This window comes from Argiope bruennichi, chromosome X1, assembly GCF_947563725.1.
Source record: "Argiope bruennichi chromosome X1, qqArgBrue1.1, whole genome shotgun sequence".
In the NCBI taxonomy this organism is placed as follows: domain Eukaryota; kingdom Metazoa; phylum Arthropoda; class Arachnida; order Araneae; family Araneidae; genus Argiope; species Argiope bruennichi.
Window position 1 is genome coordinate 130,774,422 of NC_079162.1, and position 27,216 is coordinate 130,801,637.

Genomic DNA, 27,216 nt, shown 5'->3' on the forward strand with positions numbered 1-27,216 from the left:
ATTAGTGTATTAAAAGGAGATAGTATCTAATGCTATATTATATATTGCTTGATGAAAGTGAAGAACCGTGTGTTAGAGTTTTGACTCCCTCCGGTGGAGAAAAGGGGAAATTCTGTTCTCCTAACCAGATGTATTCGAGACGGCGACGCGTACATACTCTCTCTCCCGTCTTTTGTGTTGTGATGTGTTTGTGTGGTAGCTTAGAAATGTCCGTGTCCATATATATGTGAAAATAAAACCTATGAAAGTTTTAACTCTTGCTTCGTCATTAATGGAATTGTCATGCACTGACTGAACATCGTGGTGTACCCTGGACGTGATACGTTGAAATTTGGAAATTGGAATTTTTTTGGAAAGCAGGGCAATTTGGAAGAAGTGCAGTGAGGAGCTGAAACTAGAGGTGGGCACATTTATTATTTGTTCTAAGCTTTTTTGAATTATTTAGTTTAAAATGGATATTAATAGATTAAAGGAAAAGAGGAAAGGATTACGTACTATCTTCACGAAACATTTAACTAAAATAAAAAATTCCTTAAGCAGAGAAATTTGTAATGAATATACGAAATAAATAAAAATTAATGAGCTTGTGAGTTTAAAAGCTCAGCTCACGGAAAAATTGAAGGATTTAATTAGCTTGGATGACAATATTCAATTAATTATAGATTTAAGCGAAATGGAAGGAGAAATTGAGTTATGCGAAGATTACAAAGACAAAGCAATCGAACTAACATCTAAGCTAGAAAGACAAATAGAAAATTTGCGGGATATCCCACAAGTAAGGACAAACAGTCCAGTTACAAATAATGCGGAAAATGTTATGCCCTTAAGAAATCAAAGTGTTAATTTACCGAAATTAAATATACAAACTTTTCAGGGCGATTGCAGTCAATTTATAGATTTTTGGAATTTTTTTGAAGTTGCGATTTATAAAAATGATTCGTTAACAAAAATTGAGAAATTTACTTATCTAAAAACGTATCTTCGTGGAATTGCCTTAAATGCTGTATTTGGATTTTCATTAACTGAGCAAAATTATGATGCGTCGATACAGTCATTAAAAGAAAGATTTGGCCGAACAGATATAATCATATCTTCTCACATGCATAAACTTTTATTGATTGATCCAGTAAAAACTTGCTCAAATGTAACAGGCTTAAGAAAAATGTATGATGCAATAGAAACCCAAATTAGATCGTTCCAATCATTAAATGTAGCTACAAGTACTTATAGTAACCTATTGTGCCCTGTAATATTACAAAAGCTACCCCAAGAATGAAATTTAAACTATAATCGTCACCGTAGGGCAGGTGAATTATTTGATATTACTAATTTAGCAGAATTCTTAAGAACAGAAGTAGAGTGCAGGGAAGCTTCTTTATTATTAGCAAACCCTAAAATTTCTAATTTAAAGGAGTATTCATTTAGAAACAAACCTGATCAAGGTTACAAAAATAGATATTCGCATACGAATGCCTTAACGACACACGCTGATTCATTTCACCATAAATCTGAATCGAATCGTAAATTTAATCCAAAAAGAAACTATTATCCTTCTTCCGATCACAGAATGAGTAATCAAAAATGTATCTTTTGCACCGAAAAACACATGAGCCATGACTGTTCAGTTAATATTAATGAAAAGAAAAAATCGTTAATGGCTAAGGGAAAATGGTTTATATGTTTTCAGAATCACATAAGAAAATTCTGCAATAGTAACTATCAATGTAAGCTCTGTGGTTCATTTTCGCATAATTCCTTAATTTGCGAAGGACCGCTACCCGATACCGTAACTAAGAATATTTCCCCTCCAGTCGAAGAAGGGACTTCTATCCCCAAAGAAAATAATACCGCTTCTAACATGATATCTTTCTTCACCGAACAAAATAAAAGAAAAAATAGGGTCCCTGGATCGGTTTTATTACAAACATTTTCAGCTGTGGTGAACGGACGGAGGGGGAGTAGGACGCACCTGCGTTGCATGTTGGATTGCAGGGCCAATAAATCCTTCATCTTGAGAGAGGTAGTCGAGGAATTGGGATTGAAAACAGTGGGCAGGGAAGTTCTAGCTATTCACACTTTCGGAAGTGAAACCGCTGAGCATCGTGTTTACGATATAGTGGAGATTAAATTAAGGAATGTACAATACCCGACTCGGTGTGTTAAAATACTAGCGGTTGTTAATGACTCGATTACGTCGGCGAAAATTCATACTCCATCGCAGTTTGTTAGAAACATAGCGTTGAAAGAGGGAATTGAGTTAGCAGATGTTAGTACTTCTGAGAGGATTGATGTTTTGATTGGTTCGGATTATATTTCAGAGATTTTAGGCGAAAGGAATATAGGGATTAGTAAAAGATTGATTGCAGCTGATAGTATTTTCGGATATTTGCTACAGGGAAAGGAGATGGGAATTGATTGTAAGGAAATAACTGCTAATCATTTGATCGTCGAGGGTCAGGAATCGAGTTTTGATAGGGTAAAAGATTTGTGGTTATTAGAAACGATTGGGATAAATGCCGATAAAGAAGTGTCTCTTTCAGATAACGAAACTTTAAAATCGTTTCAACAAAATACGACGTATAAAGAAAACAGATACGAAACTCGTTTGTTATGGAAGGAGGATAATAAGGCATTACGCAGTAATTATGAAATTGCAAAACGTCGTTTATTCGGTTTAAGCAAAACATTAGATAGAAACAAAGAATTATTTGTTAAATACGATGGCATCATTAAGGAACACTTAAGAGAAGGTATTATAGAACGAGTAGATTTGAATTTAGACCAAAATATAAACATGGGTTATTTTCTTCCACATCATGCTGTAGTGCGAGAACGGAAGAATAGTACAAAGATTAGGACTGTCTTTGACGCATCATCAAAGGGAAAAGACGCGTTATCATTAAACGATTGTTTAGAGAGCGGACCGAACTTAAATCCTGATTTACTTGAAATCTTGTTACGGTTTAGGTTAAACAAAATTGCATTTAGTGCAGATATTCAGCGCGCTTTTTTAGAAGTAGGGATCGCCGAGGAAGATAGGCAGTTTTTAAAATTCTTATGGATAAAAGGGGATTGTCTTAATCTCGGTTTCAGCCCTCACAATATTGAAACATTCCAATATAAAAGAGTCAACTTTGGAGTGAAATGCAGCCCATTCTTACTTGCCGCAGTTATTAAACTGCATTTAGAGCAATTCGAAAGTGAATATGAAGAAGCATGTAAAATGTTGAGCTATTTGTACGTAGATGACCTAGCAGCTGGCACGTCAAGCGTTTCCGAAGCTATAAAATTGAGCAAAGAAATGATTTACATTCTAAATCAGGCCAGCATGAATCTTCGAAGATGGGCTACGAACTCCCCAATTCTAAATGAAGCTTGGAAACAAGCTAATGTTGACCGTCGTGAAACATCCGAAGAATTAAGTGTGCCATTAAAAATTCTTGGACTCATTTGGGACAATATCAATGATAAATTTACCATAGACATTCATCAAATTTCTAAGATGAAGGACAGTAATCTTTCGAAGCGATTGATTCTGAGCATCTGTGGGATGCTGTTTGATCCATTGGGGATGATAACCTCTTTTACTGTCAGAATGAAGTTGTTATTACAGAATGCTAGCCCAAAGGCTTATGGTTGTGTGGCCTACTTCAGGAAAGTGACCAACTTGAAGGTGAGCTCCAGTTTCATAGTGGCGAAATGCCGCCTATCTCCATTGAAAAAATTGAATCTGCCCAGACTTGAACTCATGGGAGCCCTTGTTTCTGCCAGATTAGCAGAATACTTAAAACGAGCATTTCCTTGGATTACATCTGACCACATCTTCTTCTGGTCGGATTCGCAAATCAGCCTTCATTGGATAAAAGGAGACCCTCTACGATGGAAGGAGTTTGTGAGAAATCGCGTACGGGAGATCCAGGAGAAAACCAATCGAGACCAGTGGAATTACTGCAGAGGAAAGGCGAACCCCGCAGACAAGTTAACCCGAGGACTGTCTATCCGAGTGTTAGCGCAAGATGATGTTTGGTGGTATGGTCCAGACTGGTTGTTTAACCCAGATCTATGCCTTGACAACACAGTGAACAGCGAATTCAACGAAGTTGAAGTAGCAAATGAATTAAAGAAAGACTATTTTCCAGCGAGAAACCTAGTAATGACTGTAACCGGAACAAATTGTGATGATTTTCTCGATGAACTTCTCAAAATCACAAATGACTATGTAAAACTGATTTGTATTATTTCATATATTTTTAGATTTTCAGCTAATTGCAGGTACCCTCAGTCAAGGACTGTAGGGCCCATTACGACTGATGAAAGAATTCAGGCAGAAAACCAATTAATCCGAATGGTTCAACGTGGTAAGTTTAAAGAAGAAATTAGAGATTTGAAAGGAGGTAAGAATGTTTCAAGGAAAAGTAAACTGTCAACCTTAAATGTATTTTTGGACGAAAATGATATTCTAAGAGTGGGAGGCAGGTTAAAAAAATTCCAAATTAAATGTTTATTCAAAATATCCTATTGTATTACCATCGAATCCTATTTTAACTTACAATATTTTAGTGCATTATCATAAGAAATATTTACATTTGGGAGCACAGGCTTTGTTGTATCAAGTACGTCAGAAATTTAGGCCAATCAATGGTAAACATAATTGTAAAAAGGTGATATTTAATTGCATTACTTGTGTGAAAAACAAACCTGTTTTAACATCCCAATTAATGGGTGATTTACCAGCTGATCGCGTAACCTCTAATCATGTATTCAACATTACTGGTATTGACTTTGCAGGCCCATTCTTCTTAAAATTCAAAAATCAGAGAAAAGGTATATTGAACAAAGTTTATGTTGTAATTTATGTGTGCTTGTGTACTAAAGCTTTGCATCTTGATTTTGTAACAGATCAAACATCTGACTGTTTTATTGCAAGTTTAAAGCGTTTCTTTGGAAGGAGAGGTAAATGTGCAAAAATTCTTACCGACAATTCCAAAACATTTGTCGGTGCAAACAAAGAACTTAAAAAGCTGTATAATCTTGTCAACTCTCCTGATCAATGTTTAAGTGAGTTTTTAATTTCAGAATCTATTGAATGGAAGTTCATTCCACCTAAATCACCGAATTTTGGAGGTATTTGGGAAGCCGGAGTAAAATCCTTTAAATTCCATTTAAAACGCGTACTAGGAAATCAAAAACTAACTCTGGAAGAATTTCTAACAATTTTGGCTGAAATTGAAGGCGTCCTAAATTCTAGACCTCTTACTCCGCTATCTCCAGAATTCGACGATTTTGAAACTTTGTCACCTGGTCATTTTTTGATTGGCAGACCATTTAATGGAATTGCCGAACCATTGTTAATTAACTTAAATAAAATACGATTATCAAAATGGCAAAAAATTACAAAATTTTCTCAAAGTATATGGAAAATATGGAAACGCGATTATCTTTGCAATTTACAACAACGGTGCAAATGGAAATTCAATACGAATAATGCAAAACTCGGAACACTTGTTCTGATAAAAAATGAAAATTTACCTGGAACAAAGTGGTTGTTAGGAAGAATTACTGACGTTTTCCACGGTAATGACAACCAAATTAGAGTAGTCAATATTAAATTGCCAAATGGCAATATAATAAAACGAAATGTTCGTGATGTAGCTATTTTATCCTCTGGAAATGAAGTGTATTAATGTTATTGTTATTTGTTTTAGTTTACAGTATATATATAATGGAATTTAATAATCAAAATTGTATTTGTATTTATACTAATTGTATAATTTGTATTATTGTGACTATAGTATGCAATTTTATGAAGGTCTTCATCCGGGGGGTGGATGTTAGAGTTTTTACTCCCTCCGGTGGAGAAAAGGGGAAATTCTGTTCCCCTAACCAGATGTATTCGAGACGCCGACGCGGCGACATGTACATACTCTCTCTCCCGTCTTTTGTGTTGTGATGCGTTTGTGTGGTAGCTTAGAAATGTCCGTGTCCATATATATGTGAAAATAAAACCTATGAAAGTTTCAACTCTTGCTTCGTCATTAATGGAATTGTCATGCACTGACTGAAAACCGTGAATTGAAAATCCGTAGAGCACGCTCTCGCATCTTGTCTCCTGGAGTTTTCAAGTCTTATCCCCAACCCCCAAAAGAAAACGATAGACTAATGAAACCCATTTTTATATATCATTCTAACAGAATTTTCTTTACTAAAGAATGCAACATGAAAATATACCTTTCAGATTAGTCAGCATACTTCCAAATGCATTCATTCACATTTTCAACAATATTAATGTCATTGGAAGCGACTGTGAGAATCTATTCTAATTGTTATAAAGAAAAAGAAATTCACCTGGAAAAAAAAAGAAAAAGAAAAAACGTTATCCAGCGTTGTTAGCTCAACCGAAGAACGAAACGATTGATTAAAGGATTTAAAATAATTTTCTTTTCTATTTAGACAAATCTGCACTAAACATATATTGGGATATAAACCGTGCATTGAGCATGACTGAAAATGCGCCGAAACGCACTTTCTTCAAGAGCTCTGCAATCGGTTTCGATATTATAATTGGTGCACTTAAGAATTTTGTAAAAAAGCATCAATACAAAAAGGCGAAGTAAGTGAACGATTCTTCACATTACTTTATTGTATCTATAGTATTCTATTGAATTAAATATTATTAGAAAACTGATTCTACCAAAGAGAAAAAGAAAGTTTATAATGTATTTGATTTTTTTTTTCTTTTTGAAAGTGCAAAATAGAAGGGTTTTTTTTTGTGCTGAATTTCTATATTATTTTCTATAACAATATATTATTATTCTATAATTTAAATGAATTATTTGTTTATTATGAAATGAGAAATACATATAAATAATTGACTGGTATTTTGATATGTTATTATTATAAGATCGCCATCGTTCCGCAACCTATATGGGCATGGCAAGTGCTCTCCGCCTTTATTTTCATATTATTAGATTTTCTTCATTCCGTTTTTAGATAAATATGATTATCAAAATGTCATTCTGAAACATCTAGAAAAGAAGATATGAATTTGATACAGAGAAGTAAGCATTACTACGAGGATGATGAAAAAATTATGTTAGGCATTATAATTATGGAATGGGAAGAACGATTTGAAATAGTGGCAGAATAGAAGGAAAGGGGAGAGGGGACGTTTTAAACTAGAATGTCTCAAAATGGAGCAAAACAAAATCGATAAAGATGAAATTCGAGTTAGAAAAATTACGAATAACGTCAGATGTCTCTGAAAATCTGAAGTATAAGAAATTATCAAGTTATGAATTGATTAAAACTGTACCAAGTTTTAATCCAAAAAATGGAGATATAACGCTGTTTCTATCGTTGTTCGAAAGGCAGGCGAAAAGACCTCAAATCGATAAGAAATATTGAGTCACCAATTTACTTATGTTGTTACCAACTGACACTGTTCAATTCATTGCGAGGGAATCTGAAGAGGGTTTTCATTATTATAACTATATCAATGGCGCATTTCGAAAAAATCCAGACTAAGTCCAGAAGAATGCAGGAATATCTCTATTCGCTATCAAAAGAATTCAGAGAAAACTTAGCTAATGTCGCGTTGATTCTCTATATCTATTAATATTGTCTATGTTTCAGCTTTTGTTTTGTTCCGAATGGCAAAGGTGTTAAAAAAGATGTATATGTAGTTTGGAATTCATTAAAAAAGGTTGTGTTTTACTTTTGAGAATGTCTTTGAGTTTTATATTAACTCCATAAACAAATGCCCTTTCATCCAAGAAATCCAAAGCAGAGTCTTTAATGAAAGTATCTGAATAAGAATATTATCTGATTCGATGTCAAACCGTGACAGCTAAAATTCACTTTTGAAATTGTGATTTATTTCCAAGTAAAGATGCAAAATCGACAATATTGAGAAGCTGAAGGATTTGAGCAGGAAAAGGACCCCTATCGAAGTAAAAAATGAATACTTGATGAATAGTAGAAGTTGCTATCCCTTCCTGGACTTGTTGATAAATTAAATAAAGTTGTGCCCTCTAATCGTAAACCTGAAGTAAAACGAAAGCAGCAATTCAACCCGGTAGAAAAGCATATCGACAGTAAACAGAAGACTGGAAATCACAAATCATTTATGGGACTAGAGTGAAATAACGGTTATTCTTCAAGGAATACAGAATCAGGATAGATGTATAAGTTCTGTTATGTTTGTAGTTCAGAAGGGTACGTGGCATGTGTTTGCCTTTTCAAGGTTCCGCGAAGGAGTAATGTAAACCTAACAACTCAGAATAGCGCCATTATAACCAATGGAACTAGAATGGTGGATGATTCCACTGTTCTAATTGCTAAAATAAATGCTCCTGTTGAAATTGCACCTAACGTGTTCGAACTCGAAACCGTGCAGGTAAAAACTGACATGGAGCAATGAGTGGAATCATTGATGCTGAAGCTCAGATTTCAGTAATTCGTGAAGAATTAATTTCAGAAGTAAAACAGGAAAGCGAAAGTTATATTAAGATTCCTTCAGTGGTTAAGGAGAAGAAAATAGAATCACTTCGAATTTTTGAAATGAATATTCACGATAGAGTTCTTGAGCATGTACTTATGACATGCGGTTGCAAGGAAACTATTGAGTAACTTACTGTTAAGAACCGCCGCTTACGAAGTTGTGAGGGAAAATATTAAGACATATAATTTCATTTCAAAAGAGTTCTACAACACAAGGGTGCTCATAGTCCTTTAAAACTCATTGAATTTTATTTTGCTTTATTCTGAGTCCTGGGAAAGCACTTGATTTTCCATTAGATCCTTGAAAAGTTGTTAAAAAAATAAGCGAAATTTAAATAAAGTTTTTCCATTCAAGAACCCCCCCCCCAAAAAAAAGGGGGGAAAATGAAAAAAAAAAAATTATATTTTTCAAATGTTGCTCTACGATTTTAAATGTCATTGTATTAGACAATTTTCAGAAAAAAATTAGAAAATAAATTCGAAATTATCATTTTGTCTCAAGGCTGAATACATTTTCCGATGATTGTTATGCTCGGGAACATTACTATTTAATTCTTTTTGAAAACCTGTCGCCAGTATATTCACACTTTTTTCTGACAATCTACCATTATTATATACCATTTCAAATCGCAGAACAATAGTTTTTGAATAGGATTTTTTTTCGGACTGCGAATTCGGACAGATAGAACAGTATTTACAGAAATTTTTCCGATAACTCTTTTTTTTTTTTTTTTTTTTTTTACAAAGTTTAATTTTTCGAAAAATAATGTAGTTATTCTAAAGTTTTTAATCGATATTTCCTCCTGCCTAACGCATTTTTAAAATAAAATAACATTTTTGTTCAAATTGAAAAATATATATATATATATATTTCCAAACTTACGCATTTAAAAAATTTATTCCTAATATTATTAAACTCATTGTAGCTCATCAGCTCATTGTATAAGCCTTTTCAATATCTATAGCCATTCATTTAAACGTGGAAAGCGAAATCCAACTTTCAAATCCCAACTCCTCCACCACATATTCGGATACAAATTTAGAGGCTTGGTTTCCATTAGCCAACTGAACAATTTAAACAAATAAAATGGTTCTTTTGCACTTTTTCCATATTTTGGCACTTTACATAACAATTCGGCCGAGCTCTTGATTTTTCCTTAAGAGTTCCACCAGCTAAAAAGGGATATTGATAGGAGAGAATTGTCAATCTCCAAACTTTTCTCTCTGTATAGCTTGAAGGAAGCAGGATTACCATGCAAGGAAAGAATCTTCAACAGGGCCAGCAGCTGAAAATATTATTACACCATTCATTGTGTCATCATAAAGCTTAGATACAGAACTGAAATTGTCATTGAAGTATAGGAAGAATTATTATTCGCATAACTCTTGTAAAAATATATATGGACTTAGAACTGTTCCATACATTCAGTGTATTCTATGTAAGAGTCTGGTTGATTTTAATGTGTATAATCTAATGTTTAATGAACATTAAACCAATCATTTAAACACAGCAAATGAATTGACACTTTCTGTTTTGGAATGAAAAAGAAAAAAATAAAATAAATAAAAATAAAGAGCCTGAAATTAGATATGCAGCTTCAACTTTAATGGGTTATAACGCAACTGAAGTTATTTTTCGGGTCCTACGGAAGTTTGGACCATGGAAAATTTGAATCTGAGAAAGATTTTATCTCGTAGGTTAGTCCATGAGTAAATTAGAAAATTTTGACATTGAATGATGAAATGCAAAAAGAATTTTGAACTATGTTAATAAATGTGGGTAGTTGTGCCCTGCATAAGATTTGAATCTCGTTTTATCTAATGTATATTATTTATTCAAAGGTTCGACAATGAGAAGAGATCATTAAGCTTCAAATTTTCAGAGAACAGGACATTTCCCAAGGATTTTTGAAGCCTCAGGTATCTAGAGAATGCAGGGTCTGCTGAACAAGAAATCAAAATGAAGAACAATTTGGTATTATATGTTGAAAAGCGTACGTTGTGGTTGTTGAAAACTATAAACAAACAAGAGACCTCAGTAATGACACAGTTTATATGTGCTATATGCTCATATGTGCAAACTGGACATTATACAGAGATAATGAAAAATATTTAAAAATATTTATAATTTTAGTATTTATATAGCAGACATATTATGGTACACCCTCGAAACAACGAAAGTACTTACAAGTTGGCTTAAGCTTTCGGAAGAAAACCTAAGCTCTTGGAAAATTTAAGCTTATAAATGTAAAAATACAAAAAAAGAAAAAAAAAATTCAATTAATGTGAATAAAATGTGATTGAATTTTAGAATTTTACTTGGCATATGATTTCAGAAAAAAAAAGCAAACTGAAGAAATGCGTCTAACAAGTACAAAAAACCTATGTAGGTAGTCTTTTCAGAAGGATAAACTAAAATATACTAATCAAAAGGTAACATTTTATTAACATTTTTATCATTAACAAATTTCGACAGTATAAAAATTAGCGATAGTTATAAACATTTAACAATTCTAAATCGTGTTTTTTTTTTAAAAAATACTTTTAAGAATGTATACTTTCATATTGTGTTCTATAGACTCTTTTTAAGTAATGAATAATCGGAAATACAATATGAATTGTGTTCTTGAAATATGAGATCCTTCAACGAGGAGAAATATGAGATCCTTTATACGCACTTGAACATTGAGTCACATGCAGATGACACACAATATTAATAAGCTCATAAAGAATACTAAGACATCATTATCATCATCTGCTTCCATAACTTGCTACATACGAGAAAGAAAACTCTCGCGATATCTCATGCTTGCAATTACAGTCAATACGTCTCCACAAATTGTAAGTTCTTTTTTTTTTTTTTTTAAATTTATTTTTAACAAATGAATTTTTCTTCAAAGTATAATGAGTAGGTTAAAAACACCTAATAGGTTAAATATTAATTATATAATATCTTTATTTGGGAAATATTGTTTATAAGTTTTAAATAATAGATATTAACTTTGTGTACAACTTTATGTTGCAAAGGATTTTCGAATCGACTTCTTCTTGTAATAATATTTCATTTTATTTTTTCTTTCTTTACTATTCACCCTGAAATTCTCTTTTATTATTCTTTCTTTCTTTATTATTCACTTACGTATTTATATTACCTTCTTTATATTTAGCCCTGAAAAAACCTTGAAGAATCCTTTAAGGCTCAAAATACGACAATTTAAAAAATTTCTGAAAATTTTATAATACACTTGAATAAGCGGGAGATAAAAAAAACTGTTACGTGTTCATTTTTCCATCCCCGTTTATGATCGTTCATAAGCTATGTAATTTTAATTTTTTTATTATTTCAGATCAATATTTCGGTTTGATGATACACAGTAAGTATCCATAATTTTGTAAATATAAAAGCAAGAATGTGCGAAAAATGAAAATAATATTTAAATAACGAGCAAATCGTTCTTCAAAATTCTTCTGAAGCAAAATTTCGTGCTTTTGTTAAGAATAGAAAATTTACATTATTCACCAGAAGAAATTTTATAATTTATGATCACAAAATATAAAAATCATTGTTTGAGAAATTTCTTTTGTCTCATTAGTGCTAAGTTAAGGGAATTTTAACTTATATCTTTGAATCATATTCAATTTAATTCATTATAATATGCGACATTTTGTTTTCACGCACAATTAAGCATCACTTTTTTTGTGCAGCATTTGAGTATGTTTAGTTTAATTTAATTGTATTAACCTCCCATTTTAAAGCAACACTACGGCTATTTTAGGACTGACCTCGTCATTTTGAACCGTGGTCAGATGACGAAGACGACGCCTGAGCTGGCTCCCCCGTTTCCAAACTTTCACACCACACCATTTGGCTCCCACGGATTTAACATTCACTAGATCCGCTTACACAACGTTTCTTCTGTGGAATCGGGTATCGAATCTGAAACCCTCCGGTTCTGAAGCCGAGATTTTACTACCAGGCCACCGCGGCCGTAGCATTAGAGTAGGAAAATACACGAATGTTTCAACTTCTCCCTCATTATTATTTTGCTTGCTTTCTTGAATCATTTCCTGCATTTTTGAAGCTTGGGACACTTTTATGTTTCATCAATAATAAAAAGGGATAGAAGAAAGGCTATTGTAGAAAATAGAAAAGGTCTTCTGTGGAAGCTTAGAAACAAAATAAATTATTTCATTTGATATATTAATGGACTAAATATATATGCACACATTTTGTTATCTATCATTTCTTTGGTTTAAAAATCAGTTGTTCAAAACATTGAAATTTTGTAAAATCGAAAATTTTATATGCTGTAAATAAAAATTCTGGCTTTCTCTTGTTATAATCTTCAAGCTTGCCTCTGTTTTGAAGAAACTGGAAAGAGTTTTTTTGTACTTTAATCAGATTTTTTAAATTCAAAGTCATAAATAAATGATTACAAATTGATTTTGGTATATTTTAAGAAAAATACAAAACAGCAAAAAATGAAGATATTTGTAAAACGCAAAACTATAAATAATATCATCGGCGGTTTGAGAGATAATAATTTTCCCCACCAAAACTGTCATTTAAACTCCTCAAATAAGAACTCGAGTAAATCTATAAAGAAAAAGGAAAAATGGAATATAAAAAAAATGAATAAGATTTAAACTCATCGAGCAACTAAAACTAGTCAGTCAGAAATTTGATTTGCGAAAAGGATAGAACTAAAATATTGCATAAGAAAACTATCATTTTTTTTCTCAGGTAGTTTCCATATTTCATTTTTTTAATTGAGATTTTCCAATTTTTCTTTGTGACATTTGAGAAAATACCTTTCAGCCTCTTTTCGTAGTATATTTTAAAATAAGAAACTAAAAGATCAAATGTGTTTTCTGAGCACTGGAGACTAATCTTGACTTGCTTGTTTAGCATGAATGTCAAGATAAACGAGTGATTCAAAAGAGAAAAAAAATGGATCGAAAAGAGTATCTTATGTCTAAAAGGTTGTGGGAAACAAGCCATCTGTCTTATTTTTTTTGTGCGGCTCATCCTAATTAAAAATAAATTACGTAGTCTTATGTTTCCATATAATAATTAAAAATCCCATCCCTAAGACATTAAATAAATGTATATAAGTTAAAAATAAATTTTGCTATCTTATTTGCGAATTAATTTGTGGACTTCTTTGTCTTGCCTTGATGATTGCACGTGTTTTGTATTATCTCTCAGAAAACATCCTGGTAGCGTGGCATGTTATCTAATGCCTGCCAACTTTTCCAGAGAATCAGTTTAGCTGAGTAGTACTTGTCGAGTTTTATCGGTAAGTTCTTCACTTTTCACTTATTACTTTATGACGATTATATTAGGATTATTTTTAAGTCATTCAAATTATCTTATCAAAACTCTTCGACAACTATAATAAACTTACATTAAATGTCAAATTTACAAGAAATGTGCAAAGATAATTGTTATTCGTTACTCTAAAATAGCCTTTCTACATTCTTTTTTCAGCAACAATGTAACTATTTGCCAACCGATCCTTACGAACTAACAATATTAATAAAAAATCATCGTTATTTGTAAAACCTTTCTTAATAAATTAAATGTCAAATTTACTAGAAATGTGCAAAAATAATTGCTATTCGTAACTCTAAAATAGTCTTTCTACATTCTTTTTTCAGCAACAATGTAACTATTTGCCAACCGATCCTTACGAACTAACAATATTAATAAAAAATCATCGTTATTTGTAAAACCTTTCTTAATAAATTAAATGTCAAATTTACTAGAAATGCGCAAAAATAATTGCTATTCGTAACTCTAAAATAGTCTTTTTAGAGAGTTTAGAGTTACTAAAATCCATAGAGTTACTAAAATTTAGTAACTCTTCTTTAGTAACCCTTCTCAGCAGCAATATAACTATTTGCCAGCCGCTCTTTATGCATTAACAATATTAATAAAAAAATCACCGTTATTTGTAAAACATTTCATACCAATGGTAATATAAAAATACTTAATTAAGTATAGCAACGATGAAAGCTAAAAATTCTTGAAAAATATTGGGATGTTGAATATCGGGAGAAAGAAGAAAATCAAGCCACCTTCAAATATTAAACCTCAATGGAAGCAAGAAAAGTAAACACGGCAAAATTCATTAAACAGATCTTTGTGTGCCGAAGAGACAATGGCTTTCATCGGAAGCTTATACTAAAAGAACCTAGCTAAGTTATTTTTAAGATCATTAAGCTCTTATTGATTATGTCTTTAAAAGGAAATTATGAACCGAATCATAAATGAATTAAAAATGTTAAATTAAATATTGGAAAACTCTCCATATTTATTTGAATCAAAAAGTTGAAATAAAACTTACTTCATCTAATAATAATTCAAATCCGTTTAAATTAAAAATGCAATGAAATTCTCAAATATATCTAAAGATTCACATTTATATAAAAGATGTGAATTAAAATATGATATTGCACACATTTCTTGACTCAATCTAGGTTACTACGAGATCGAAAGAAAAAAAATCCTGCAGCTAAAAGTGTCCTTGTAACCACGAAACTTTCTCCCTTGTAACCACGAAACTTAAAAAAAAATTAAGCACAAGTCCCGCACAAGAGGTTTTGCGCTTCGCAATACAGTGATGAAAAGTGAATATGCATTTTTTGTCAATGGACTGAAACCAAAAGCTAACTCAGAATTCTAATTTTTGTAACGAGATCACAGACCAAATTTCATTTAACTAAATCATTATGTTTTTGGGTTATATTTACGAGCAGACGAATACACAGATCGTCAAGTCAATGACAGAGTTTGTTCAAAATTTCATACTGATTCGTAATTTATATGATAAAACTGCGTACCACCATAGCTCTTTGCATTTTGTAGTTATCATGTTTGCTTGAATTCAGATAGATAGACAAATTTCTGTGTATGAAAGCCAAATGTGTTTCAAATATTCTCAAAATTTGATAGAAATCTACAAATTTGATGTAAACACCACATCACTAATTTTTTCCTTCTATCTCAAGATGCTTTTGAGTTATAACATTAGCATAATTCCAATAATATGTTTTTCGGACTCGAAGAGGTCTGAAATGTGGAGATTAGTCAAGATCTCGAATTTTTTTTTTTTTGACAATTATAAAAAATTTCAGTTTGTATATGAGAAAAAATACTAATATAAAATAACTAGAAAATTAATTGTCTTTACACAAACGAATTTTTTAACATAACTTACATAACTCCTTATAATTATCTTTAATGACTGTATTCAAGTTCTATCCATATATATATATATATATATATATTTTAGTTTTCAACTTGCTTGATATTTATTTAAAAAAATATGTGCTCGTTTTCATCTTGTAAATTATCATTTTTTTTTCCATTCTTTAGAAATAGGAAAAGATATACTGCACTCCACATGCTGGATTCCACAAGGGTTAGAACTGCAATTTTAAAATATCATCTAAAAATTTAAAAGGGACGACGAAGAATTTATTATTTAAAAATGTTATTTATTTGGGCAGGTAGAAATTTTGGGAGCCACGCAGATCATCCACTTTCAATAGAGAATTGCAAAATTTTTGTTGAAAACAAATGGAAAGAAATTGCAATAAAAGAATATTTATGACTTACCTCCTAACTTTAGACAAATATTATAGCAACATTCGTAAAGGCATTGTAATTGAGTATTTTTGAAAGCGCATTTCGTGTAGAGGCTCAAAATAAGAGCTCATGATTTAAAACAGTACACAGGAGATTTCCTCTTCTCTGAGATTTATGCATTACTTGAAAGAAACGATGTTGTAATCTTTATTCTTGAAAAAGGCAGAGTTATTTCTCCATAAATTCTTTTGATTTCAATTTTGTGATATTTATTTACGCTTAGTATTATCGATTTTCGTTTGCTCTTCATAGAAATAATATAAATATGAAGAACTTTTAATTTAACTTATATTTACTAATTTAGAACTGAAGCTTTATGAACTTTAGGAGCAAAATCGGTTTTGAGTATTAGATTTAAGATAGGTTTGCTTATTGCTATCTAATCTTCATTGTATAATCATACATTTTTAGAACTATTGATATAGAGAAAGGTTTTCGAAACGATAACATTCATAATATCATTTGTTGTTAAATAACTTGTGTAACTTCTACGAAAGACCACTTAACTGTACACCACTGCAACTCTATTAAACCGAAAACTATTAATGAATACATTCAGTGTTCTAAAGATTTATATAATTCTTTTTTTTTCTCGTAGAAAGGTTTGAAACTGCCCAACTCAAAAGTCAAGAAATCCCCAGAAGATGAAGCCTACGGCCATTGGTTTTCTCATTTTTATCCTTAGCTTTTGTTTGATTAATGCTGAAGGTAAGATAATGAAAGCAGATGGAAATTCTATTCTTAAAGTAAAAGTTTCTTAACTCTGTTAACGATTATAAGTACTCGTTTTGACTTTATTTTTCCATTTTCCGTCTTTCTTAGGCAATTACGCCTTGACAGAAAATAATTAACTGGTTTTAGCTAAACCTCTGGGGAAAGCTTTTTTCACATGCTTAAAAGTAATTTTCTTTTTTGGATATTATTTTAATTTTTATTTATTTATTTTGACATCGTAGGTTTATTTGAAAATTTCCGGGTATTAAATCATAGCCTTGTACAAAAATTGTATGTAATTTGTGTAACCCTTTAAAACGTTTCATCATGTGAGTTTCATACATTCACTGGAAACGATTTCTATTGTTAACGATTCCTTTTAATTTCAAATCGTATCTAATTATTTAATAATTTAAATTATATATATATATATATATATATATATATATATATATATATATATATATATATATATATATATATATATATATATATATAATACATTTGAAACAATTGTAATTCGTTCTTTGGATATTTTTCTGATGTTCAAGTATTTTTAAATTTCAAAGCATTTAGATACTTACATGTAACTTGCTTATTTTTACTATTACTCATCTCATATTTTATTGTAGTACATCAAGAAAATTTTATTTCGACTTGAAATTTTTTTTTAGAAATTTCTTTTTAATGTTAATTTTAAATCCATGTTCTGCATCAGAAGACAAATTGGTTAAAATTTCTTAAAGCAATCTCACGTTGTTTTTTAATATTATTTAGGATTAAAAAAACGAAAATTAGATTTGAAAATGTGGTAAAAGAATTACAATTTTTATTTAATTAAAAACAAAAATTTACAGGAATACAAAATTCCAGCTCTTTTATCAAGAACTTTTTAGTAATAAGATGGCTTGCAGAATCGCAATAATCAATAATTGGACAAAATTTTGAATATCGAGCTAAGCGAGTTTCAAGGGAAAAAATTTGCTTCACTTCAACGACTATCTAATATAAGACAACCATGATTGAAAGTAAGCAGCCGCAAAAGTAAAAACACAAGGTAAAGCAGCGAAATCGAAAAGAAGGGTAAAAATCCGTCGTGACTTCTAAAAAGAGGTCACAGCAACAGTAATAACAAAAACAAAAACGGAAAAAATCGAACCAACTTACGATAAGAGGAGAGAAGAAAGAATAAAAACAACTAAGACAGTAGCTTCTATTATATGCCTGTTCTAGTGAGAACAGAAGATGCTTGTTTTCTCAAGTCTTCTTTCTTTTCCCTCAAAAGGAGAGTCTTTTTTTTAATGATTTCCTTAATTTCCAGTTTATTGGCCATTGTGGTTTTTTCATTCTTGTCTCTTTATTTAGCTTTTGGGAACGGAGAATAGATAATATAAAGTGTAAAGGTGCTGTAAACTTCAAGATGTTTCGCACCATTAGTCTATAAGATTAAAGAAATATCGTATTCTTCTAATGAATCCTTAACTTTGGCAGTGTTTCTCTTCGTCGATAACATCTTAAGATGATTAGAAGAGCACAGATAAGTACATGCACTTCCAATGTTGGGTCGAATTTGAACATTCCATTAAATGACCCTCTTTTTAAAAGGCATTCTCCGTATAGATAGTGGCATAATTAGGGTGAGGCAACAGGCAGGACATGTTCTCAACACGCAATTATCAGGGCGCACAAAAATAAAGAATCAATTTGTTGTATTTAAAAAGAATGTGGTTTTCTTTTATTAGCTATTATTCCCAAGATTCCTAAAAATTCAAAAGGTTTCAAATCGAAAGAGAAAAAGTTTAAAGCTTTTTTTTTCTCTTTCAGTTCAAAAACCGACTCATGCCGGGTTTTTCAAAATAATAAATAGTTTCAGATTACGGTGATTTGATTATCAAAAGCTTCATCTGTGAAGGCAGAAGCTCGATTCAAAAGAAAGCCTTTCTCAAAGATTTGTGTCACGGGAGTAAGATGAAAGGGGGGGGATAAGAAAAGTTAATTTCAAATCAATTAACTCCTCAGCGTTTCTCAAGGTGTGCCTGGAAATAAAATATTATAGCCTTATTATATATAATACTTAAATAACACCTTCTACCAAATTTCACAGCAAATAACTAGCTAAAAAGAAAAAGAAAAATATTTTCAGTTAACATAAAATGAAGAATTCGAATGTTTTTTTTTTTTTTTTTTTTTTTTTTGCATTTGTATAAAAAAATTGCCCATAAGCTTAGAGAGGATAAATTCATTCGATTATTTAACTACATTTAAATAATTTTTAGTGCTGAATAATTGCATATAACTTGAATCCTGGAAATGAGATAGCAGTTTATTTAAAATTTTATTTCGCGAAAATCAAAAGCAGTTGTTCTGACAAGTACATAATAAAAATACAGAAATAGCAAGAGAAAAAAATCGCATAAGTCTTTGGAAATAGAGAAAAGAATAATTGATCATCTTGCATTGATAACGCAATCAAGATAAATGAAAGCCAGTTCTTAAATGATTAGTGAATTCCTGCCGAAATGTGAAGTGTTCTCTTTCCACATTGAAATATTAGTTAAGATATATGAGTATGAATCTTGAATGAATCTAATGATATGAATTTTAATATTAATAAAGCACATTTCAATTTACTTTTACTGTCAAATCATTAAAATTAGTGACATAAAGAACCCTAATTGGTAATTCTATGTGTTTAACATAATTAATTATAAAAAAAATTCTTATTAAATAGCTTTAATCTTTTATTAGAATATTTCCGGTTCCATGGTGATAATCTTTTCAGCAAATTATTATATACTCTAGTTTCTAATGTACCTCTAGAAATTTGAACTAACATTCTTTAGTCTAAAAGTTGTTCTTTTACATTTAAATAACCCAAATTCTGTGGTGATACCGGTAAGATGAATGAAATCAGAATTCATGGTCGTCAGTTGGAAATCAGAGGTCAAATCTATCGTGGTGAAATATTCAACGTCTGAAAGCATGTCGGACATTTCAATCAAATTAGGTAATGAGAGGTTATCAGGGAGGTTTTTACCTATCAATTTCTTTTTATCAGCCACAAGGTAGTGTAAACTCTGTCTCATTACTAATATCAGCGCAGCAAGGAACCAAAATGTAAATAAAAAAATGTTGAATAATACCTACTTCCAAAAGTGAATTATTTTGATTTTTATTATATAAGATATACCCTATACGAATTCAGTCGAGTAGGAATATCCTAAATTAAATGTATTTTATATTGAGCTATTTATTTATCATTCCCAATGATCAGCCACATCTTCCACAAATGATGAATTATATTTACTAAGTAAGTGCACTTTCAATATTTTCTTATTACTCTAAATTTATAGAATTTTCCCAATCAATATGTTTACAAGATTTATTATCTTATAAAGCATTTATATTTTCGTTAGAAGTTATCTTATGTTTGGTCGAAACATAAGCAATAACCATATCTTTATTTAACGGTAACAGTGCCTTATCAAGGTTTGAAATATGTACCGAATACAAATTATCTTCTTTTAAAGTAGTGACAACTCTAGCAATTAATAGTAAATTTGTCGATAAATCAGAATATTTTTTAAGTAGTTATGTTTTACCCAAAATACTCAAGGTTATCTATTTTAACCTCAGCATATCTCTAAGAAAAGGGAGGAATAGTAATTTTCTTAGAATGTTCTTCTTATGTTTATATCTAATCTCAACACATTTAAATTTGTTTGCACATCACACAAACATTTTTCATTATTCATTTCTTGCTGGATATTATATCCAAAATGATAAATTCGTCCAATGCTCTCTTTAATATTTAACTCTGGATTTATTAAAGAATCATCATTACAATCATTAACAAAATGGAAATAATTTAAGAAATTTAGCTAATAGTTATTTCAAAAGTGGGTGGTAAACTTAAATTTAGTATGACAAATCGAGTCTTAAGCTTTTGTCTTGCAATATAAATATCACATTCATAGAATCATTAGAAGTTACAGTTACACTTAAAATAGTTTCATGTTCAATAGAGGATGCACCAATAATTTGAAAGTTGTTAATTAACAGCATCCAGTGATACAGCATTCATAGGGGCAAATGGGTATCAAGTAAGTTCAGTTTTTTGACGACTGGATTGATTATTCTCACTTGGGTTCCGCGACACTTTACTCTTGGTTCAATTTAGTAGCGAAACTAGAGTGGGCAGAACGGACACTCAGCCTGTGTGTGCACTGTCGTAAGAAGTTAAAACTGTTATGAATTTAAGAAAGCTACTCGTTTTTCGTAGCTCAAAAATCTTCAGAATCTAATTAAATTTAGGAGAATTTGATGCATATGGTCGTTTTTTGCAATCTAATCTTAGATTCTAGTTAAAAACCTAAGATGATTTTTTTAAAAATTTCGTTTAAAATTTATCGTTTTATTATTGGTAGAAAAGTCAAAATACTGTAGACAGATTACACAAAAAATAAAAAGTCAGGGCTCATTTTCAAAATATTTAAAAATAGGTTGTCTGGTTTAAATTTGCTATTTTTTAAGAAAATTATTCCGAATTTGAAAAAGTGAAAAAAAAAATATCTGATGTGCAAATGAACGAAAACAGGGTTGTTAACAAATATTGTTTCTGCGTGGGCTTCGCGTCTCATGACGCCAGCCCTGAAGTCAGTACTCTATATTTCAATTTTTGAATTTTGAGCAGTAGGTATTTGCATTTGGATCAAAAATCCTTGAGAGTTTGCAATGCAAGTACCAAATTCTACTGGCTCTGCAATAGTAGGTGGATTTTCAATAATAGCCTGACCGTTTTTGTTCTGTTTGAGACCAGAAATAAATTGTGACAACAATCATTTCTCCCAGAAATTGTCTGAAATTTTTCTTCATTGTCACAGTAATTCGCAAAATTTTTATAGGCCCTCTAGCCTGACAGCATTTTATTTTATAGTCTCATGACCATTTGAAAAGATTTCTAAAATGGATGTTTATTACAGTAGAACAAAAACCGGAATTTTTTTTCGATTTGGGATCTGTAACAACGGTCAAAGTTGCCTTTTAGATTAAAAATAAAGAGATTCAAACTTTCATTGCTTTATTACACCGCTTTGCGGTGCAGAAAAGAGCCTAAATATTTGAAAATTTTAATAATTACGATTTTTTTTATCTTTATTCTCAAAGTTTTATCTGATCGATTATTTTACTTTTGCCATCATTATTTATTAAACTCAAATCCTACAAAATAGCACTTGTTATTTCTACCACAGCGGATATTTATGTGCTATTACATATGGAGGCAATCAAAGGTATCTAAGTACACATTTGAGCTATTTTATTAATGTAATGCTGTAGGAGCTGCTAAATTTGTTATAAACCTCTCTTTTTTTACCATCACTAACCGAGAAATTTTCAAATACTTTCTCTTGTTCTTCAAAGCTACCATTACTATAAGTAAGCTTTGATATAATTGTAACATTTTATGATTTTTTAAAATTAATTTAAATTTCTTATCCATTTCTTTAGTTTTCTTGCTTTTTTCAATAACAAAACATTTGTGACAATTCCGTAAGAAATTTTCATGACCTGCCACTTCTCTGGAAATAATTCTTCTGATCTCCTTTGATGCTTTAAAAACTCCTGATCTAAGAAAGACATTTTCATTTTTCTTTTACAATACATTCTTGGAAGTTCAAATATTTTTATCCAACAATATTAAACAAACGGTTGGCATACTCTAAATTTAACAAAGTTTGAGTTATGTTTTTCTAATTCTTTTCTATTTTTAGATCTTCATTTTTTCTGTTTGAGGTGATAAGGTTTTGTAATTTGTAAATTTCAAGTAATAGAAACTATTGGAATAGAAGCGCTTAATAAAGTATTTGACATTATTTGAGTTAAAATATTAGATATTTCACTCATAATTGGCTTTTTCAATGAACTATTCAGTTTGAGATCATGTCTTATAAAAAAATAGTGCTTCATTGCATCGTCATACATTGACAATATTACTTTACTCAAATGGTTACAACATTCGAAAATAGGACATTCCACTATTTACTTGGTTTTTACTTGTTTCGACTAGTTTACTTTGCTATATAATTGTAATAGAAAGGGTGTACAAATTCTTAAAATTCTTTGTATCTCTTACGATAGACTCTGGATTTTCTTCCTGACTCTTTCTTACTCTTTTACTGTCGAGAAATGAAACTGCTTTCCCCACCATTTAACTATTTCCTCTCACTTCTATTCCACATTTTACATATCATCATGGTCTCACATGTCTCAGCCTGTCTTAACCCGAAGAGAAGCCCCTTTTTTATCAGTTAAAAATATATCAATGCAATAATTCTAGATCAGAAAATAGCATATTTTCTTTTTTTGTAGTAGATTTGTTGCGCATTTTTGGCTTATGATTAATTATTCTGGCTTATAATTAATTATTTTGGCTTATAATTAATTCTTATGGCTTATAATTATATTTTATATCTCCATCATACATTTAAAAACTTTAAAAAACGTTAGTTCTGTTTAAAAAAATACGAACTTTTTGATTTGGACTTTTATAGAGAAATGAGAAATTTGAGAAAAAGGTTGAAATGGAACTTATTTATATATCATAACATCTCAAGAAATGTTATGATTATCAATGTTTTTTTAACATCAAATGGCACCTTTTCCAATTAATAAAAAATTAAAAAAAGAAAAAAAAGTATTTTCGGTCCACCCGAATGTGTATTTATTTAACTTCATACTTTTGTTGTTGTTGTTTCTTATGGCACTTGCCATGGACAAGCCCGCTGTTTGAAGACAGCCGATTTAAGCCTGAGGGGGGAGCGCCTCTTGTTTCTATAGTAGCGCCATCTAGGCCAAGAGAACGACTTAGCTACACATTCACGCATTTCATCCACAGATCGTAATTTAGACCTGAATCAGAGAACGATCACCTCTGATCCAGTACCCCCAGTGGTATTACTCTCGACATGGAGGACTTTGTGACCATGGAGATTTAACGCGCGTCAGCCACCAAGCACGCGGGGAATCTTCGGCCGGTAGGGTTTGAACTCGCAACCTAAGGGACGCGAACCCGACGCTCTACCAACCAACTATTCCGGCCTATTCATAGTTTTGAGATTTCTTATTGCTCAATCGCATTTTTTTTGTTTTTGGAAATGAGAATAAGGTTGAAGAAAATGTTTAAGTAAGAATATTCATTTTAACGAGCATTTTTTATTTACAGTTAGTTATTAATTATCGATTGATTTAGTTGCTTTTTCTTTCTCAGAGCTCACTTTCATCATGTCAAAAATCTAAATGCATTTTTTTCAACTAATAATTTAATTATTCAAAATGAATAAAAATAAGTGCAAGGGTGCAATCCATTACTGAGCAATATAGTTGAAACACTGACGTGGCTCAATGTGCGAGTCGCCACTATTTCCTAAGTGTGAGAACAAGTATAGGTAAATATCTAAATGCTTCAGAGACTGTAAATGAATATCTAAATGTTCTTTTTTTACAAAGATGCCGACTGAATGTTTTCATTATGACGCAGGGATGAGAAGGGTTCTTCTTGTTACAGAAATCTATTCTTGTCAGTGGTCAACATTCTGTTATTAAATATAATATTTGGTTGACTTTCATGTTTCAAAAAGTAAGGCCAATTAGTTTTATCAGCTTTCAGATATCGATATATAATCAATAATATTGATTTGATTTTGTGCTAGTTTTTAAAAACATGCATAGGATACAATATTCAAAACTTTGTATTTTGTATTTTTCAGAGGATACTGTGGGAAATGCCAACGAATACGTTGATGAAGTTCTAAATAATTTAAGAAATGAACCTTGGGTTGTATCGAAAATAGATCCGCTAGATATACCAGAAGTTAATGACAAGAACTTTGAAATAAAGGATGGACAAATAACTGGACTGTCTACTTTATATAGACACGGGGATTGTACTCTCGATTATGATGGAGAAATAGTGAAAGTTACTGCGCAAATAGCAGTACGAGATGTGAACATTCATGTTAAATACGCTGCCAAAGCTCTTTTCTTTTGGATAAAAGGTATGGAAGCATAAATTTATTTGATTTTAGGCATTCTTATTGCTTTTCTTTGAAGTTGTTTTTAAGCTTTTGAGTTTTATTATTATTTATATACTTTCTGATAATACGTAACTTTGTATTATTATTTTTAATGTTCGAAGTTAAAATTTTTCTACTTTATTTAGCTCTTCCATTTCAGCAACGTAATGAATCTTTTCCCCGCGCTCAGAATAAAGCGACTGACTTTTAACCTTAAGCCCGTTCCGACGACCTGTGCGTGTCTGGAGACAGACACATTTTCTCCTCTTTGCCCTCTCTTGTTGTTTTCTAGAGTTTTTTGATGTCTGTTCATTTTATCGACAATTTGCGGGAGGCTCCCGACCGACGTCCACAGATGGGGGTGGTCCTACAATGACTCGACCCTATCCGTAAAGGCCATAGGCCGTCGGAACGAGGCTTTAGACAGATGAATGCATTTGCTGAGAGGGAGCTACGTACAAGAGCAAGTAGAGAAGAAATAACAGGGTTGCAACACGACTGCGTTCACGTCTCCTAACCCATTAAAAATGTTTAACCTATAAAAACACGATTCATTTGATATTCCATGATATTTACTTTTTAGCTGTCTACTCATAAGAGCTGGAGAGTAGTCATTTTATATTTTCTCCTGTATGAAGTGACATACTTCAATGCCTTCACATTTATTTTACTAAGATTCAGGAAAAATTCATATTCTTGTCACCGACATGCTTATTTTAATTCGTTTTAATGAACTTTTATTTATAATATTTAAATGCTTTCTTTTTTATCGAAAACCGTAAGAAAAATATTCGACACAGAAATGTGACGAGCAACTCACCCAGGAAGCACAGCCTGTTGCACAATATTGTGCGATATTATATGATATTAAGCAATATTGCGAATATTGATCAATGCCGTACAATATTTGTGAGATATTAGAGAAAAGACGGGAGAAACATTTAAAGCAGTAGATAAAAACCATTTGCTATGATTATCGTATGCTTAATTCAAATTATTTTTACTATAGTTATGTACACTGTGTTTCTAATATTCTTTTAGGTCATGCCGATGTTCGAGTTGACGATCTGGCAGTGAGAATGGATCTTTCTGGGAGAGATGGGAAAGCTACGTTAGAATCTTTTAAAGTTATTTATCTTGGAAAGTATAAAATAAAGAAGATAACTGGATTAAGTGTTGTTCTGAACTGGTTATACAAATTAATAGCTAATGCTGTCGCCAAGAGTTCTCGAAAGAAGATTATTATGGCTATGGAAGAAGGAGTTGCGAAGGCTGTTGGTGACCTTCTGGAGAAATATCAGCTGCCGAAATTAAAAAATTAGCATTTGGACAAATTTGCTGCCATAACTTGCGAACTCAAATGAAAACATCCCGTCAGCGTATCGACTAAATTAAAGGATTTATTACTCATTAAAATATATAGTTAACTATGATTTCTATGTGAGTACATGTAAAAATAAAGCACTTCAATTAGATAACTTTGTTTTTATTTTACAATGCTATGGATGAAATTATTTTAAATGTTTCATTTCTCATGCAGGAAAAATATTTTATTCTGATCTGTTACGAAGTATTGACATTTTTCGTGTATTTACACTGATGAAGTTTGAAAAAGAAATAATCAAAATCACGACATAAATTTAATAAAGACAGCTTTTAAAAATCCGTCTTTATTATTATATGTCAGAAAGCAGATTTTTAAAGAAATTTATCATCTTCTTTTTAGTCTTTAATTTATAATCTATTTCTATAAATATTATAGGATCTTGGAATCAAATGTTTCTCAAATTCACTACTTGGAATTAGAAGCAGTTGCAAGTTGTTTTGATATCAAAGATTAAAGATTTCATATATTGCTGAGTAGATAATATTTTTAAGAAAGTATAAAGTTAAAACAATTATTATCTAGAAATTGGGAAGATTATACGAATTAAAATATTTGCCCTCAGAATTGAAAAATTTCTAATACGAATTAGATTATTTAACTTTTTAGTAATTGATGCTAATAAGTATGTATTAAAATATTTATTCTAAAAAAGTTAAATTAATAAGAATCTCCTGCCAAATGGTATGGAATAACTGAAAAGAGGTTCTTCGAGGTAAAAAGGTTAATACTTTACATTAAGAATCAGTTATAAAACCTATTTATGCCGTATTTTTTGACATGTCCTTAATTGTCGATGTTGTTTATTTCAGATACTATTTATTTATGAAAAGGATAGTAATAAAATGAAAATCCAAATTACACATTTAGAGAATATAAGCAAACCGTGTTTT

The 27,216-nt window shown here is 31.0% G+C and overlaps 2 protein-coding genes across 3 annotated transcripts; both read left to right on the plus strand.

The window, feature by feature from the left end:
- The first annotated feature begins 1,858 nt into the window (after positions 1-1,858).
- On the plus strand, positions 1,859-8,419 carry LOC129959405 (uncharacterized). Its single transcript, XM_056072224.1, has 4 exons — positions 1,859-4,394; positions 4,876-5,058; positions 6,451-6,610; positions 8,206-8,419. The coding sequence occupies exons 1-4, from the start codon at positions 1,859-1,861 to the stop codon at positions 8,417-8,419; spliced, it is 3,093 nt and encodes a 1,030-aa protein (XP_055928199.1).
- A 5,120-nt stretch (positions 8,420-13,539) lies between these two features.
- On the plus strand, positions 13,540-26,417 carry LOC129958752 (uncharacterized). 2 transcript variants are annotated; one of them, XM_056071408.1, is made up of 4 exons: positions 13,540-13,799; positions 16,756-16,861; positions 24,634-24,921; positions 25,981-26,417. In XM_056071408.1, the coding sequence occupies exons 2-4, from the start codon at positions 16,798-16,800 to the stop codon at positions 26,259-26,261; spliced, it is 633 nt and encodes a 210-aa protein (XP_055927383.1). In that variant the 5' UTR covers positions 13,540-13,799; positions 16,756-16,797; the 3' UTR covers positions 26,262-26,417. The 2 variants fall into 2 exon arrangements, with proteins under 2 accessions (XP_055927383.1, XP_055927382.1); XM_056071407.1 differs by having other exon boundaries at positions 13,541-13,799; positions 16,752-16,861.
- The last annotated feature ends 799 nt before the right edge of the window (positions 26,418-27,216 follow it).

Bases quoted from the DNA above. Each gene is read 5' to 3' on its own strand.
- LOC129959405 (XM_056072224.1), top strand. From the start codon at position 1,859: ATGATATCTTTCTTCACCGAACAAAATAAAAGAAAAAATAGGGTCCCT. The intron at 5,059-6,450 runs GTGAGTTTTTAA...TTTTCTATTTAG, and splicing joins CTCTCCTGATCAATGTTTAA to ACAAATCTGCACTAAACATA. The intron at 6,611-8,205 runs GTAAGTGAACGA...TTATGTTTGTAG, and splicing joins CATCAATACAAAAAGGCGAA to TTCAGAAGGGTACGTGGCAT.
- LOC129958752 (XM_056071408.1), top strand. From the start codon at position 16,798: ATGAAGCCTACGGCCATTGGTTTTCTCATTTTTATCCTTAGCTTTTGT. The intron at 16,862-24,633 runs GTAAGATAATGA...TGTATTTTTCAG, and splicing joins TTGTTTGATTAATGCTGAAG to AGGATACTGTGGGAAATGCC. The intron at 24,922-25,980 runs GTATGGAAGCAT...ATATTCTTTTAG, and splicing joins TCTTTTCTTTTGGATAAAAG to GTCATGCCGATGTTCGAGTT.